Raw genomic sequence first — 15,859 nt, 5'->3', positions numbered from 1 at the left:
GAGAATCACAAGTTCAAGGCCCACCTGGGCTATGGAGTTCATAGCTTAGGAAACTTAGTGAGACCCTGTCTCAACATTTTTTAAGAAGGGGGGGGGCTTGGGGCTGAGTGATGCTCGGCAATTAAGAGCAAGTACTGCTCCTGCAAAGGGCCTAAGCTTCCTTCACAGCACCCATGTCAGGCAGCTCACAAGCACCTCTAAATCCAGCCTCAGGTGGATCCCAGGCCTTTGGCCTCCACAGACATCTTCACCCATGAGCACACACACACACACACACACACACACACACACACACAGAGAGAGAGAGAGAGAGAGAGAGAGAGAGAGAGAGAGAGAGAGAGAGAGAGAGAGAGAGAGAAATAAAGCCTGCTTTGTGGGCAGAGACGAGTAGAAGGATTTGGAGTAAATGTGCCTAGAATTAAAATGATAGATTTAAAGGACAGAGTCAGAATGCAAACCTGTGTTCTAGTTCAAGGCCCTCTGCTGCCCCATTGATGGTGTAGGGCCTTATGTGCAATGCTAAGGAAAGTTTGGACTGATCCCACAGGCAATAACAAACACTGACCTTTTAATGGGAATGATTTAAATTATTTGGTACATTTCAAAGGTTACTGTGTGGAGAAAGTTTAGGGATGGGTAAGGAGAGAAAATGGAGAGGCAGGAGATGGAATCTAGAGCTTGCTATCTATCTATCTGGGTGGAGAGACAATGAATAATATTCAAATAACAGTCCCTAATTTAAATCTTTGTCTTAGTTAAGATTTCTATTGCTAAGATAAAACATCATGACCATAAACATCTTAGCAAGGAAGGGGTTTATGTCATCTTACACTCTCAGGTGCACACAATCACTCAGGGAGTAAGGGCGATAATTTGAGGCAGGAATAGGAGCAGAAGCCTGGAGGAGTGCTGCTTGCTGACTTGCTCCTCCCAGCTTTCTGTTTTCTTTCTTTCTTTCTTTCTTTCTTTCTTTCTTTCTTTCTTTCTCTCTCTCTCTCTCTCTCTCTCTCTCTCTCTCTCTCTCTCTCTCTCTCTCTCTCTCTCTCTTTCTTTCTTTCTCGCTTGCTTGCTTGCTTGCTTGCTTTCATTTGTTTTTCAAGATAGAGTTTCTCTGTATCGCTCTGGCTGTCCGGAACTGCTCTGTAGACCAGGCTGATCTCGAACTCAGAGATCTGCCTGCCTCTCAAGTTCTGGGATTAAAGGTGTGCACCACCACAACTTTCAGTTTGCTTTCTTAGACAGCTCAGGACCACCTACCCAGGGTTGGTACCTCCCACAGTGAGCTGGGCCCTCCAACGTCAATCATCAACTAAGAAAATGCCCCACAAGCCCATAGAACCAATCTGGTGGGGGCATTTTCTCAATTGAGGTTCCTTCTTCCCAAAGGACCCTAGCATGTATAAAACCAGCCAACACCCCTCTGGCTTCTAGAACACCTCAAGAAAACCCACAGGATCAACTAACCTAGGCTCATAGGGGCCCACAGAGACTGAACCAACAACCAGGGAGTCTTCATGGGACTGACCTAGGCCCTCTGCATATATGTTACAGTTGGGTAGCTTGGTCTTCTTGTGGAACTCCTAACAATGGGGACCAGGGACTGCCTCTGACTCTTTTGCCTGCTTCTGGGACCCTTTTCCTCATACTGGGTTGCCTCATCCATCCTTAATATGAGGGAGGTGCCTAGTCTTACTGCAACTTGATATACCATGTTTGGTTGATATCCATAGGATGCCTGCTTTTTCTGGAGAGAAGCGGAGTGGATGGAGGGGATGGGGGTAGGCAGAGAGCAGAGGGAAGGTGAGGGGGGAGGGACTGGGAGGAGAGGAGGGAGGGGTAACTGCAGTTGGGATGTAAAAACAAACAAAACAAAACAAACAGCCAGCACATCTTTCAAGGATTTGTATTAACCAGAAGAACCATCAAAACTCATTAGGTAGCTTGCATGGTTCTCTGCTCGCTGGTTCCTGTTTATTGCTCTCAATCCATCGCCTTTTCTCCTTCAACCTCAATGTCACGTCCAAGGCAGAGGTGTGTGGGTGAATATATAGCTCTGTCCACCTTGTCCTATCTGTCCTTCCTGGACACAGTCACCATTTTCCTTCCTTTGTCCCACTTCTCAGCAAAATACTGTCCCGCTGTCATCCTTCATCTTGATTCGGTGTTTTCCCATTTGCAGTGCATACTCTGTTCTGACTACTCAGTCACCATCCTGGCATCTCATCATACATTTTCTTTGCCCAAGGAAAAATATTTGCTCTTACAGAAACTTTTCTCTGATCGTTTCCCTCCTCCAGAGAGCTGACACCTTGACACAGAAGTGAAAGCTGTGTGCATACCTAAACCAAAAGAGAACAGAAAGCTGGGTCCTTTTTTAATGATGTAAAAATAGTCCCAGGGTTCCTGAGGATCCATACGATTTGTAACAGATGCTTAATCTTGCCTCATAATATACAAACTGTTGGCTTCCACATCCATATGTATGTTCATGTGTTTGTATGAGTTGGCATGTGTGCATGTGTGTGGGTCGCTAGTGGAGGTTGTCTAGTTGTCATCATCAATTGTTAATCACCTTGTTTGTTGAGTCAGAGTCTCTCACTGAACTTGGAGCTCAATATCTAGTTGGATTGGAAGGGTAGAAGGTTCCAGGGATCTAGCTGCCTGTCTTTACCTTCCCAGTACTAGGATTCCAGATAATGTGCTGTCATACCTTTAACATGGCCTCTAGAGAGGTTTGGCTGCATGGGCAGCAAGCCTGTTAGTGAACCATATCCCCAGTCCTTCCATGCCTTTCTTTTCCCCGAGCCAAAAACTCCGAATCTAAGCAGAAAGGAACCTAGCAAAGCACAGTGAGTATTTCTCAAGACTCCCTTCCCGAAATTCCACATGTGCAGTCTTCTTCATTACTTGGTATTCCAGGAAAATATTCTGCATAACCCTGTCATTGTTCAGTCCTCCCTCGGGTTCCATAGCCACCCAAAACCGGGCTGATTTTCCCACTCTGGCTAGCCTGCTTCATTTTGAGACCTTAAGCAGTTATGAGGGGGCCAGTTCCTACATACAGCCACCAGAGGGCTCTTAATACTTGAGATCACAAGGTCTTCCCACCTGGGTAGCTAGCAATTAGAGGCAGGTTCTTTTGTTATTGTTGAATCAGAGGCTTTCTGTCTGTTACAAGGTTCTTAGAGGAGAAAGATGATCATATGTATTGCACATATAAAGGATCACTTGTCCTGTTGTGTCCAACAGTTTATTAGGAAAATACTATCTTCCAGGGTGAGGTCAGAAGATTTTGGGTTAATACTGTGATAATCTGTTCCCTGAAGGACTGAGAAGGAGAATGGGTCCTTGGGTAAGGGTGGAATGAAGATCCCTAACCCACTCTGCCCTGGGATTCGGCCCTGCTTAGGTGGGTGCTCCACTGCCGGTCACTGGCACATTCAAACGCAGATTCTCTGAAATTGGGAGACAATTTATGCAAGTTACATAGCCTTTAAACTCAACTGTCTCATCAGTAAAACACTCACCACGTCTGTCTCTCAAGTTAAACCAGCAAATGTATGTGATAGTGATTTGAAAATATAACCCTGTGCCAGAATTTTATTATATCTTAATCTCACTGTTAGACTACTTTCTAGAATGAGGATGAATACACATAATGAGCAAATTATAACAATCATAAAAGATCAGGGTTTTTGAACTATTAAGGACAACTAGAAGATATCAAGTTTCAAATGACTAAAGAGCATGACGGGAAACACCTGTCATCTCAATGTTTAGGCGACGATGGCAGCAGGACAGGAATGCAAGGCCACCCTCGGCTATCCAGTGAGACTGAGGTCAGCCTGTGCTGCATGAGGCCCTGTCCCAAAAAAAATAGAAGGCAAAGCCAGGTGGTGATGGCACACACCTTTAATTCCAGCACTTGGGAGGCAGAAGCAGAAGCAGGTGGTTCTCTGTGAGTTTGAGGCCAGCCTGGTCAACAAAGTCAGTTCCAGGAGAGCCAGTACTGTTACATAGAGAAAGCTTGTCTTGAAAAAAAAAAAAATAGAAAAGGTGGGGGAGGATCTCCATATATTTTTCAAGAAAAATCCTGTTATTTGACATAAAATTGGAAGAAAAAAATTGCTTCAAACTCAGAAGAAAAATAATCATTGGGATTTTGAATTATTACCATGCCATCTTACAACTTCAAATTTTTACATTTTGTGATTTAAAATACTGTCCCAAGCAAATCGGATAGTATTTTTCTGAGTACTCAGTGTAAAGAAAAATTGCTTACGAGGTTTAGACTCTTCTTTATCTGGCAGACCCTAGACAATCTGAAGGAGGGGAAGCACCACCTCCGAGTGCGGCCTGCGGACATCCCGGTTGCTGAGAGAGCATCTCTGAACTACTGGCGGACATGGAAGTGCATCAGCAAGCCTTCCGAGTTTCCAATCAAAAGCCCAGCCTTCACAGGTATAATCGTGGGTAGGCCCACACTGTGAGTCACCAGCTCCCTCTCTCCTCACCCCAACAGAAGTTAACCTCCATGTGAGCTAGTTCTGGATGATGTCTCTATTTCTCCGTCATCTCTTTTGACCTGGTACTGCTCACCTGTCCTCTGCATGGCTGCTTGCCTACTGGAACTCAGCACCCTGCTCCGTTCCATTCTGATGCATCTTGGCTTCATTTAGGTTATTATGATGTTTTCCAATCTCTCCTAAAAAGTAAGGCTCTGTCATCATTTCAAATTACCTCCAGCCACCATGCAAAGATGCCCAAGTGATTGTAGGCTCCTAAGTCCCTTGCAGTATACGCTGGCCTATGGTGGGACATCAGGAATCCATGATTATTAATGGGCTTTGGGCTTCCAGAGGAGTCAAATGCACTTATTTAATCTGTAGTTCACAGAAGTTGGTTTGATAATTAGAAAGACCATGGAGGGGCTAGAAAGATGACTCAAAGGTTAAGAGTACTTGCTGCTTTTGATGAGGACCCAGCACCAACAGGGCAGCTCACAATTGTCTTAACTCCAATTCCAGGGAATTTGATGCCCTTGTCTGGCCTTTATATGGTGCACATATATACATATAGGCAAAATACTCATACATATAGATAAAAATAAATCTTTTCTTTTTTTGGTTTTGTTTTGTTTTTTTGAGACAGGATTTCTCTGTGTAGCCTTGGCTGTCCTGTAACTCACTCTGTAGACCAGGCTGGCCTCGAACTCACAGAGATCTGCCTGCCTCTGCCTCCCAAGTGCTAGGACTAAAGGCATGGACCACTACTACCCAGCTTAAAAATAAATCTTAAAGAAGAGACATGGATAACTGAATTTAGTGACTTTGGGTACATAAGCCAAAATATCATATCATTTAATATCTGTTTACTGTCTGTAGAAAAAAACAAAACAATACAAAAACAGATTTTTCATGCCTAGTTTCCCAGAACACTCCTTCTTGACCTTAAATACACATCTGGAAAGAGAAAAGGGAGAAAGAAGCATATGGCAGAGACTGTCCCCTAGGTGGTCCCCATCTTCCTCTGAGACCCCCCGGGGTCAATGGAATCATTGGCCTCAGGGAGGTGGTGACACCTTCTGTTCATTCTCTTCCAGGTCTTCATGATAAGGCACCTTTGGGACTCATGGACACCCCACTGTTAGACACAGAAGAGGAAGTGCATTACTGTTTCTTGCCCCTCGACTTGGTAGCCAAGTATCCAAGCCTAGTAACGGAAGACAACCTGTTGTGGCTGGCTGAAACTGTGGCCCTGATCGAGTGCGAGTGCAGCGAGTTCCGCTTTATTGGTGATTGCTCTGTCCAGGGGTGGCCACCTACCCTTTCCAAACCCATAGGCACACCTATCACGGTCCATTTGTTGCTATGGCCTGAGGATGTTCTCTGAGCAGAGGTTGTAGAAACATGATAATCTTCTAAGAGGCAAGCAGAGTCCTTCACTAGGCTCTCCCTTAGCTCAGAGCTTTTTTTGTTTTGTTTTGTTTTTGAAATAGGCTCTGTCTATAGGTTACTAGATTGTCCTGGAACTCACTCTGTAGACCAGGCTGGCCTCAAACTCACAGAGATCCGCCTGCCTCTGCCTCCTGAGTGTTGGGATTAAAGGCCTGTGCCACCATGCCCAGTCCAGCTCAGAGCTATTTTAGCTCCTATTTCTTTTGTGGTGGCCTAGCTATAAAGGGGCACTGAAACTCCCTAAAGTAGTGTTAAGGACCACAGGTGCTGATGGTAAGGACAGAGGACTGAGCTGAACTCCGCTTGCTTCTCATACTTTGCTTATGTCTCTAGCTCAGCTCTAGGCCTCAGCTGCTCTCACCATATAGCAAGGAAATCGGGTTGTTTCAAAGATCCTGCCACCCTCCCTTCCATTGCACTTGGAGTGCGAAGGAAGGGGGTGAATGATGACAGTTTCTCCAGAATCGTACAGAGCAGGCCGCTGAGCTAAGGAGGGATTAGATCTCTCATCCTGCCCACACTGCCCCATGACTAACTTTGCTGGCCTGTGAGCTGATAGCCTCTCTGCTCTCTAGATAACCAGAGCAATAAACAAGCACCTAAATGGACAGGACAATAAACACCAAGTTATGTCAGGGGCCCAAATGCTTGAGGCCCCAGCTGTCCAGATTCAAAGTCACCTAGGAAGTTGTTTGTACTGTGAGTTGATTCACACGGGGACTTAGTATTGGTTCTCTGCCTCCTGTACTACACACAATCCAGCAGGGACAAACTCAAGCACCCCCTGGAAGCCCAGGCTCGGCCAGGCCTCTCCTCTCTAACAAGACAACTCCCTCTTTTGGAATGACCTGCTTTTGGGTCAAGACTCTCAGGGTAAGTCTCAGGGCCTTTGTGTTCACAAAGAGGGCCTGGGAATGCCAGGCCAGGCCAGGCCAGGGGTGGTCACACCCATGGACTCAGACACAGGAAAACAAAGTAATCTGAGGTCTTTGAAAACCACCGCCTCAGCAAACCTAATCAGGTATGTTTAGCAGTTGTTTCCAAACAAGGAGAGCCTAACATAGGAAGAAAGCACTGAAAATCTGCCAGGACACGGACAGATTAGTCATGAATATGCTTTGTTAACTCATACTGTTTCTCTTTGCTTTTCAAGTGAATTTTCTCCGCTCACACAAGATTTTACTACCAGATAACTTCTCCAACATTGATGTGTTAGAAGCAGAAGTAGAAATTCTGGAAATCCCTGAGCTTACTGAAGCTGTACGGCTGTACCGGATGAATATGGGTATGTTGCCCGGGAACTTTGCCTTTGCCTTGATATTCTAGAACAGTCTAGGCTTGAGCTACAGAAGCCAAGAGCAAGCATCTCCCTTACTACCACTTTGGACTTGGGTGGGAGTGAGAAACAGGCATTATGACTGACTTAGGACCTAAGAAAAGGAAATTTGACTTAAAGCCCCACATCCACCCGCCCTCTCTACTCAGTGTCGCAGCCAAGGCCCGGCCAAAGGGCGGCCTGCTTAGCCTGGAGCAGGAGGAGCCCAGTCTGGGTGGGCAGCCAGGCTGCAATGTCCTGAGAATGGGCCTGGTGCTGTCTGTTCCTCTGGAAATCCTGGGCTCCCACCTGCAACTCCCCTCTTTCCTCCTCCAGGAACAGCTAAAGAAGAAGTGATTGGGCATATTTTCTGTTATTATTAAGTGGCGCAATGTTATTCATTAAGTGGTGCTGTTTACCATGCGAGAAAAGCCAGGATGTACAACAAAACCCACTATAAGAGTTTATTAAGGGAAGGGAACAGAAGGGGTGTGCATAGGCCTATGGAATGACCATGCAGAAAGCAGAGGGGGAATAGAGGGAGCCCCCTTTTATAGTCCCCCCCACACACACATGCATATAGGCTTATGTAGCTACGCCACGTATGTGTATAGATTACATGATCATGCTGCACACAGACTACTTGATTACACAGTGCACAGATTACATAGGACCTAGGATGACTAAGCATCTTGCCTGGCTACTGGACAGCGCATGTGCAGTCATGTAGTTGGGGGAGTGGCTACCAGTTCTTCAGTTACCCTGTGCCCAATTTCCCTTCCCCCTCTCCACCTCATTTCACATTCTTTGACTTCTCTGCTTGTTCCTAACATTTCCTGACCCTTGTCCAGGTCAGACCTTTGTGCTCCTGGCTTTGCCTCACTCCAGCTGTTCCTCTTCACAGTTTGATTTGCCTTTCATCAGCTCATTCACCAGCTACTGCACATCCATGGAAACTACCATGTGTGCTTCAGGAAGCTAGCTGCATGGGTGGGGGAGACACAGATGCAAAGGGGTGAGGGGGGCAGCTGGCCTTTTGAGAGTGTGTAGAGCCTTTTCAAATAAGAGAGCTACCAAAACAACGACAAAAGTAAAGAACTATCTTACACATGTGAGGTTTGGCCTGGTTGTATTGTCCCATGGAATGAGGCTCAGCCTTTTCCCAGGCTAATGAAATGTCCTTCCTGTATGGAAGGAGTGGCGTCCTACAGCAAGTCTCAGGAACCTGTTCCAGGGCCTTCTAGTTTACTAAGAGGAATGTCAGTTCAGCTCCTTCCCACCAGCTTCTGGTTCTCAGAAAGCATGGCTGTTGTGATATGGGAAGTGTCACAGGTCCCTGCTCCTCATATGCAATGAAAAGATGGCAGTATATTTATAGACAGGGTTTCCTCAAGTAAGTGAGGCATTGGTTGTTTATAAAGCATCATAACCAAGGGTCTTTCATAGCTCTTGGAAGGGGGCACAGCTCAAACCACAGCCCTATGCACCTCGGAAGTTACTGGTCATTTGCACTAACCCACAATGTCAGGCAGGGCTGAGAATATAGTTTGTCATCTGTAGACTGCTGCTAGGGCTGCTCTGAAGCCTGGAGATAAGACATGAAAACCCTCCAGCAGGAGGCTGACAACATGGTAGTGCACACCTGTAATCCCAGCATTTGGAAGACAGGCAAGAGGATCACAAGTTTGAGGACAGCCTGGTGTATATAATGATCCTGTTTCCGAAAAAATAATTTGGAAACTTCTGGAAGCTTGTCATCGGGCTTAGTGTTCCTACTGTGTCACCTCTCAAGAGTTTTGGCCTAATGTTAAAGTGATCCAAATTTGGACTATATAAACAAACAACTTCCATCTCACCACATAAGCCCCAATTGGGGTAGCAGGAGGACACATATTGTTCAGTTCCAGTATGATCAAAGATCTAGGAGTCATCCCTTTCTCCCTAACACAGGTGGCTGTTCCCGGACCTCCTGTCCTCCTCCAAGCCCTGGAAAGGGGGGCCGTACAGCTAGCCTGGAGTCGGTGAAACCACTGTACATGATGGCATTGGGTCTTCTGGTCAAGTACCCAGACTCTGCACTGGGACAGCTTCGCATTGAGAGCACACTGGATGGAAGCAGACTGTACATCACAGGGAATGGGGTCCTCTTCCAGCATGTCAAGTTAAGTCCCAGATCTCTCAGGGAACCACTTTGTCCCATCAGACTTGACGCTGCCCATCTTAGGATATCTTGGGATGTGCTTATCTTGGGAAACAACCTTAAACCTTTCCCATGAGCTAAAGGGAAAAGTGTCTTTGGGATACCTCACTATTTTACCTCTTCCACCACCATCACCACCAGGTTTGGACCTCAGAGGATCAGGCTGAGACCAGTTTACAAAGTTCTCCATGACTCAAAGGCTCTGGATGTTCCATTTTTCTGTTTTCTGTTGTTCATTTCCCTGTGTTAGGTCTGAGGTTACCAGGCTACAGTCATATCTTCAGAGTCCTGGATACCCCGAGCAAACATCTTTGCAAACGAAGGTTCGCTCCAGTCTTAGGAGGCTTTCCAGAGCCCAGAGTGTTCACCTGAGAAAGAAAGCAGGGTGGGCTTCCCAAAGGACATGGTCTCTTGAGAAATGAGCTCATAATTCCCCCATACTAGTGCAGGGCATGGATTACTTTACATTTCTATAGAAGGTTAAGAAGGCCGGACGGTGGTGGCGGCACACGCCTTTAATCCCAGCACATGGGAGGCAGAGGCAGGTGGATCTCTGTGAGTTCGAGGCCAGCCTGGTCTACAGAGTGAGTTCCAGGAAAGGGCGCAAAGCTGCACAGAGAAACCCTGTCTTGAAAAACCAAAACAAAAAAAAAAAAAAAGAAGAAGAAGAAGGTTAAGAAAGAACAACACTGTTAGTGCTACAAAACTCCTTAGTACCAAAACGGAAGATAGGAGTGGGTTTTCCCAGTTCTCTGGGGAAAGGGTCACCTGACCTAACTGTGTCATTTTAGAACCTTTAGGCCGATACTCTTAGGCCCATCTCTGCCAGCCATGTCCACTTACAATGTCACAGAAGGCTAATACAAGTGCTTTTGAAGGAGGGTTGGACTAGAGGATTGGTGTTCATCCCTTAGTCACTTTCTAGGTACAAAGGATGTTAGTAATCTCTCACAGCCATAGTAGGTAGTCACACCATGGACCAGAGGTCTCCATAGATTCTTTTTGTTTTTGTTTTTTGTTTGTTTTTCGAGACGGGGTTTCTCTATGTAGCTTTGCGCCTTTCCTGGATCTCGCTCTGTAGACCAGGTCCATAGATTCTTATATAAGAGGACAGGAAGGAAGTGGCTGGGTTTTGGCCTAGCTCAGGCTCTAAGGCTTGACATGAATGGTTTTGGTTGACCTTGCTGAAATATGTCTGAAGAGGTGAGTTTATGTCTAGGCTTATTCTCTTTCAAGAATCACCAAGTTAAATCAAGGAAATGATTTTCCTGGTGCCAAATTTGGAAGTCCCATGACAAGACATGGGGGGTTTACAGGCCAGACTCCTTTAAGGTATAGTACTACAGTGCTTCATAACAGGCTTTTCTCTGGGCAGGAACTGGCTGGGCACTTGCCGACTGCCCCTGACTGAGACCATCTCTGAGGTGTATGAGCTTTGTGCCTTCCTGGACAAGAGGGACATCACCTATGAGCCAATGAAAGTGGCTCTCAAGAGTCATCTGGAGCCGAGGACTTTGCCACCCATGGACGTGCTCAGTAAATTTTTACCTCACTGTGTTCACAGTAAAGCTTCTGTGTTTGAAATTAGCATCAAGGGAGGGTCTAGAGACTAGAGAGGAAAGGAGAGGAGGGCCAGAACCAAGAAGTGTAAATGGAAGAGAAAGGAAAGGTAGGCTGAACCTTCTCACCTCCAATTCCACAGTGTATCTCAAAATTAGACAGGGATGCTACATCTGGGGCTCACAGATCCCCAAGGGCATGCCTGTCCTAATCCCAGGAGCTGACATGAGATGCCATTTGTTTCTCACAGCCAGGCAGAAAGCAACTGTCCATGAATCCATTTTGAATCCTTGAGCATCTGCACAAGGATGAATTTGTTCAAATTAAAAATGCACAGTGGTCAAACTGGGTTCTGAGTTAGTCCAAATGCAATGTAGTTTTAGTTAATAAACTTTTTTTTTTTTTTGAGACAGCCCTGGCTGTCCTGAAACCTACTGTGTAGACCAGGCTAGCCTCAAACTCACAAAGACCCACCTGCCTCTACCTCCAAAATGCTGGAATTAATGTGTGCCACTATGCCCAGCTAGTTAATAAACTCTTATTAACAAGTTTTTATGTAAAATTAAAGATACATAAATATCTTTGGTTTTTTTCAAGATAGGGTTTCTCTGTGTAGCTTTGGCTGTCCTGTAACTCACTCTGTAGACCAGGATGGCCTTGAACTCACAGAGACCCACCTGCCTCTGCCTCCGAAGTGCTAGGATTAAAGACATTCGCCACCCACCACCCGGCTTTTTAAAAAGTTTTTTTTTTGTTGTTGTTATTGTTGTTGTTTATATTACTATCACTCATCAACACTCAACATTAAAACAAAAACAAATAAAACAAAACAAAATACTCAACATTTATTGATCACTATCATATACCAGGACAGGAATAACATAAAAGTCAGTAACTTGGGTTCAGTTCTTATCTTCTGGAGTTTACAGTCTAATTCTGTACAAAAAGAGGGGCTCCTAGCTCCACCCTGAGTGGGCACGTGAAAAGCTGCACCCCTAGGACATTACCACCACAGATTAGAGGGAGCTGGTAGTGTAGATGGACAGGAGCAGCATCCTAGCTTGCTTAAGGAAGACGAGTCAAGAGAAGAAGGAACAGGGAGGGCCTTTGGAATTAGAATGCCAGAGGGCTTCCCTCCTCACCCAAGACAGCAGCTGACTCTCAGAGCTGTCATTCCAAGTCAGTCTCACTCTCCTGGAAGCATGTGAGCTTCAGAGAAGGTTTGTGTCCAGGGTTTTTGTTTCTCTGATGGGCAAGACAATATGAGTTTTGAGAGTATAGAGCCTTAGCATGCAAACACTATTGATCCAAGTGCCCTACTAGTTTTCCTTTTGGTCATATGATGTGTTCTCTCTCATTGATTTCCATAGATGAGGAGTGGACAGCAGGGATCACTATATATTCACCCCAACAGATCATCAAGCTTTATGTTGGAAGCCATTGGTATGCAACCACCCTGCAGACCCTGATGAAGGTACTGCTAGACCCGGCTGTTCTTCTACTTTGGCTTCCCCACCCAAACATCTTTGGAACTCGTCACATGGTCTTCACACAGCTTCCAGTACTGCTTAGCATAAGAACCTTTCCTCAGCTTCCTTGCCAAGAATGCTCTGATGCTGTGGGTAGAAATGTGATGAGCAGCATGTTTGGAAGGCTTCAGGAATGTGGGTAGAGAAGAGGCTGGTTCTCAGGGGCCTGTACCAAGAAGGAGGTAGGGTTGACTTCCAAAGCCCAGGAGTAGGTAGGGGAACTACCGGAAGTTGAAGTAGAGACAATGTGCTTCCCTAGATTCTCTCCACTTTGTATTCCTATGGCCAATATACAAGGAGATGGAAATCCCAAAATCTGCTCCTTACTAAAACCTGAGACCCTGGGACTGATTTTGATGTCTAACTCCCTCCTCTAGTATCCAGAACTGCTATCCAACACTCAGAGAGTATACTGGATCACCTACGGACAGACCTTGCTTATCCATGGTGATGGCCAAATGTTCCGACACATTCTCAACTTCCTGAGACTTGGAAAACTGTTTTTACCATCAGAATTTAAGTAAGCAAACCCAGGCAATCAGATTATGAAACCACTAAAGCTGACTCTCTCTGCAGCAAAGAGAACCCTCAGTTGTAGCCTTTTCGGAGGAGGTTCCATTATTTTTCAACATGGGTATTATTGTTCAAGGCATCTTCTTTAGGGACTCATGTCTCCCCTCTGCCCAGTCTACTATCTCCTTGTCATTTGCAGGGAATGGCCTCTCTTCTGCCAGGAGGTGGAGGAATATCATATTCCAGCCCTCTCAGAAGCCCTTGCACAGTGTGAGGCATACAAGTAAGCAAACTGTACTCTGGATCCCATGTTTAGAACCTGGATCTCTACAAATTCCTCTTAGAAATATCCTCACCTGCCAGTGCGACTTCCTCTCCTCATAGCTGGGGGAGGAGGTTGGTGACATGGGCTCAGTATTAGCCAGTGTCCTGTGCAAAACCCTTTAAAGGCCCCCTTTTTCCCACTGACAATAATTGCTAATTCCCAGCCGATGGACAGGCCTGACCAATTAGTTGATGGGCTGATGGACGCTTCCTTTCATTAACCAACCCCTCTTGGACTCTATAGGTCATGGACTCAGGAAAAGGAATCTGAAAATGAAGAAGCTTTTCCTATTAGGAAGCTGCATGTGGTGACAGAAGGGACAGGGCCAATGGCAGAGTTCAGTAGAGATGCCAAGGAAGTAAGTCCCAGCTGTCTTTGGTTGGTGTTGTTCTCAAACATCACCACTAAGGGCTCGAGGGACAGACCCAGCTACTAAGGGGCTGGTGTAGTAAAAGAGCAGGACCCACATGTGTTACTAGTCCAAGAACTGATTTCTGAACCTCGAGGAGGCACAGAGGTGTGCTAGACACTTGTGGCCTGGGATGATAATCTCTCCTTTTGGAATGTCAAAGTTGCCTAGGCTGGTACCACTCCCTCTTAGCCTGAGTAAACTTAAATGGTGATCCATCTCAGGAGATAAGATTGTTCTGGATGAACAGGTTGTCTTAAAGCCCAGCTTACTAGGTCTTGGGGAGACTCTGATAATGTAAAACAGGCCCACCTCTCCCCCCCAGACCACAACCTGTATGCCTGTGGACTTCCAAGATTGTAATGACAGGACTCCATGGAACAAGGCCAAAGGAAACCTGACCAGGTCCAGTCAGATGGAGGAGGCTGAACAGTACACCCGGACTATCCAGGTCTCCCTATGCAGAAATGCCAAGAGGGGGGGCAATCCCAGCACATACTCACACTGTTCTGGCTTATGTGCCAACCCCAGACACTGGGGAGGTCACTCTGAGAGTCCTCCCAAGAAGAAGTGCCCCACTATAAACCTCACACAGAAATCTGATGCCAAAGACCCTCCTGTCACCCCCATGCAAAAACTCATATCTTTGGTAAGGGAATGGGACATGGTCAACTGTAAACAGTGGGAATTCCAGCCACTGACAGCCTCCCGGAGCAGCTCTTTGGAGGAAGCTACCCTGCATGTCCCTGCAGGAAGTGAGGCTACTTCCCAACCTGGTACCTCGGGTGCCTGGAAAGCTCATTCCATAACCTCAGAGAAGGACACTGGTCCCCAGACTGGGCCTGCAGCTGGAGTGAAAGACAAGGGTCCAGAGCCAACTTTTAAGCCATACTTCCCCACAAAAAGAGCTGTCACCCTAAAGGACTGGGGCAAGCAGAGGCCCAAGGAGAGAGGTGAGTCTTGTCCCATCCTTGACCCAAGTCTCATTTTCAACAGATACCAGATTTCCTGGCTAAGACCAGAGAGAGAGAGTTAGTGACAGAGCAGGGACCAGAACCTCCAGGTCACTGATGCAGCAGCTCTATGCCAGGCATCATATACAGAATGAGTGGTCACGTGAGGTAAAGGAATGAGCATTTTGTGAAAGGAGATCCCAGAAAATGGGAACACAAGCAGCCGGTCATTGGGGAGTCAGTTAGGGTGTTTATGGAAGCACAGGGCACTGCTCTAGCCGGAAGCCTTGTTTCCAGTATATAAGCTGTAGAAATGATGCTCAAGACAGGAGTCATCAGGCTAGGTCTTGTGGGCCAAGTTAAGAATGTGGTGCTCTGTTCTGACCTTACTAGGGATGGACAACCCCTGAAGGATTTTTTAAAGGGGAGCACATGATCGGGTATATGTTTCTGAAGCTTGCTCGGGGACAGAGGAAGTGTAGTCATAGGAGGCTAAGTATCAGCAGCATGGGTGTATTCTAGATGGGTTAAGGAGACTGAGCAATGGAGGAAGGCAGGGAGATAGAGGTGCCAAGAGGCCTGGTATCTGGGCTGGTTATGGCAAGTGGAAGGGTCTTCATTGAAGTAGGTGAACAAAAGAAACTAGACCTCTGGGAAAAGCACACATGGCATGTGAGATGCTAAGGCCCATCCAGGAGGGCCTATGGGGACTGAGCTTAAGACAGTTTGTGGCCAGTTGGGGGAGAAAACCTGGGGAAGTTTGCTGAGAAGGGCCATGTTAGATTATTCCCTCTATCTCCAGAACTCCTTCCTATGGTACTCTGGTACTCTTATCACCTTCCCTTCTAGTAACCTGGGCCCTGCTTAGAGGTGCCTTCGTGGACTCTGTGAATCGTAAGTTTGCTCGTAAAGCTTTGGGGTAACACATCCTATTCTTCCAGAGTAGAGAAACATGAAAAGTCTGCCCAGAAAGGTCTGATCACTTCTTAATTTCATAGCTTCCAAGTCTTCTACTGGGCTTTTACTGGTCACATTTGGTACTACTCTTCTTTAAAAAATGTATTTATTTATTTGTTTGTTTTACATCCCAGCTGCAGT

The 15,859-nt window shown here is 46.2% G+C and overlaps 1 protein-coding gene across 5 annotated transcripts in view; it reads left to right on the top strand.

Moving 5' to 3' along the window:
* The window catches only part of Kctd19 (potassium channel tetramerization domain containing 19), a 37,781-nt gene that overhangs the window by 19,222 nt on the left and 2,700 nt on the right, over window positions 1–15,859 (top strand). For 3 of the 5 annotated variants that reach the window (XM_006986796.4, XM_016005330.3, XM_076572061.1), the window contains exons 3-12: window positions 4,311–4,461; window positions 5,603–5,794; window positions 7,111–7,242; window positions 9,223–9,433; window positions 10,848–11,008; window positions 12,403–12,506; window positions 12,939–13,081; window positions 13,274–13,357; window positions 13,643–13,757; window positions 14,134–14,761. In XM_006986796.4, coding sequence (XP_006986858.1) covers window positions 4,311–4,461; window positions 5,603–5,794; window positions 7,111–7,242; window positions 9,223–9,433; window positions 10,848–11,008; window positions 12,403–12,506; window positions 12,939–13,081; window positions 13,274–13,357; window positions 13,643–13,757; window positions 14,134–14,761 — 1,921 coding nt within the window. Of the gene's footprint in view, window positions 1–4,310; window positions 4,462–5,602; window positions 5,795–7,110; window positions 7,243–9,222; window positions 9,434–10,847; window positions 11,009–12,402; window positions 12,507–12,938; window positions 13,082–13,273; window positions 13,358–13,642; window positions 13,758–14,133; window positions 14,762–15,610; window positions 15,656–15,859 lie in introns of all 5 variants that reach the window. The other 2 variants (XM_042277574.2, XM_042277573.2) reach the window with 1 other exon arrangement.

The sequence above is a fragment of the Peromyscus maniculatus genome, chromosome 5, assembly GCF_049852395.1.
Source record: "Peromyscus maniculatus bairdii isolate BWxNUB_F1_BW_parent chromosome 5, HU_Pman_BW_mat_3.1, whole genome shotgun sequence".
NCBI lineage: Eukaryota > Metazoa > Chordata > Mammalia > Rodentia > Cricetidae > Peromyscus > Peromyscus maniculatus.
This window is presented reverse-complemented; position numbering and strand designations above follow the sequence as displayed.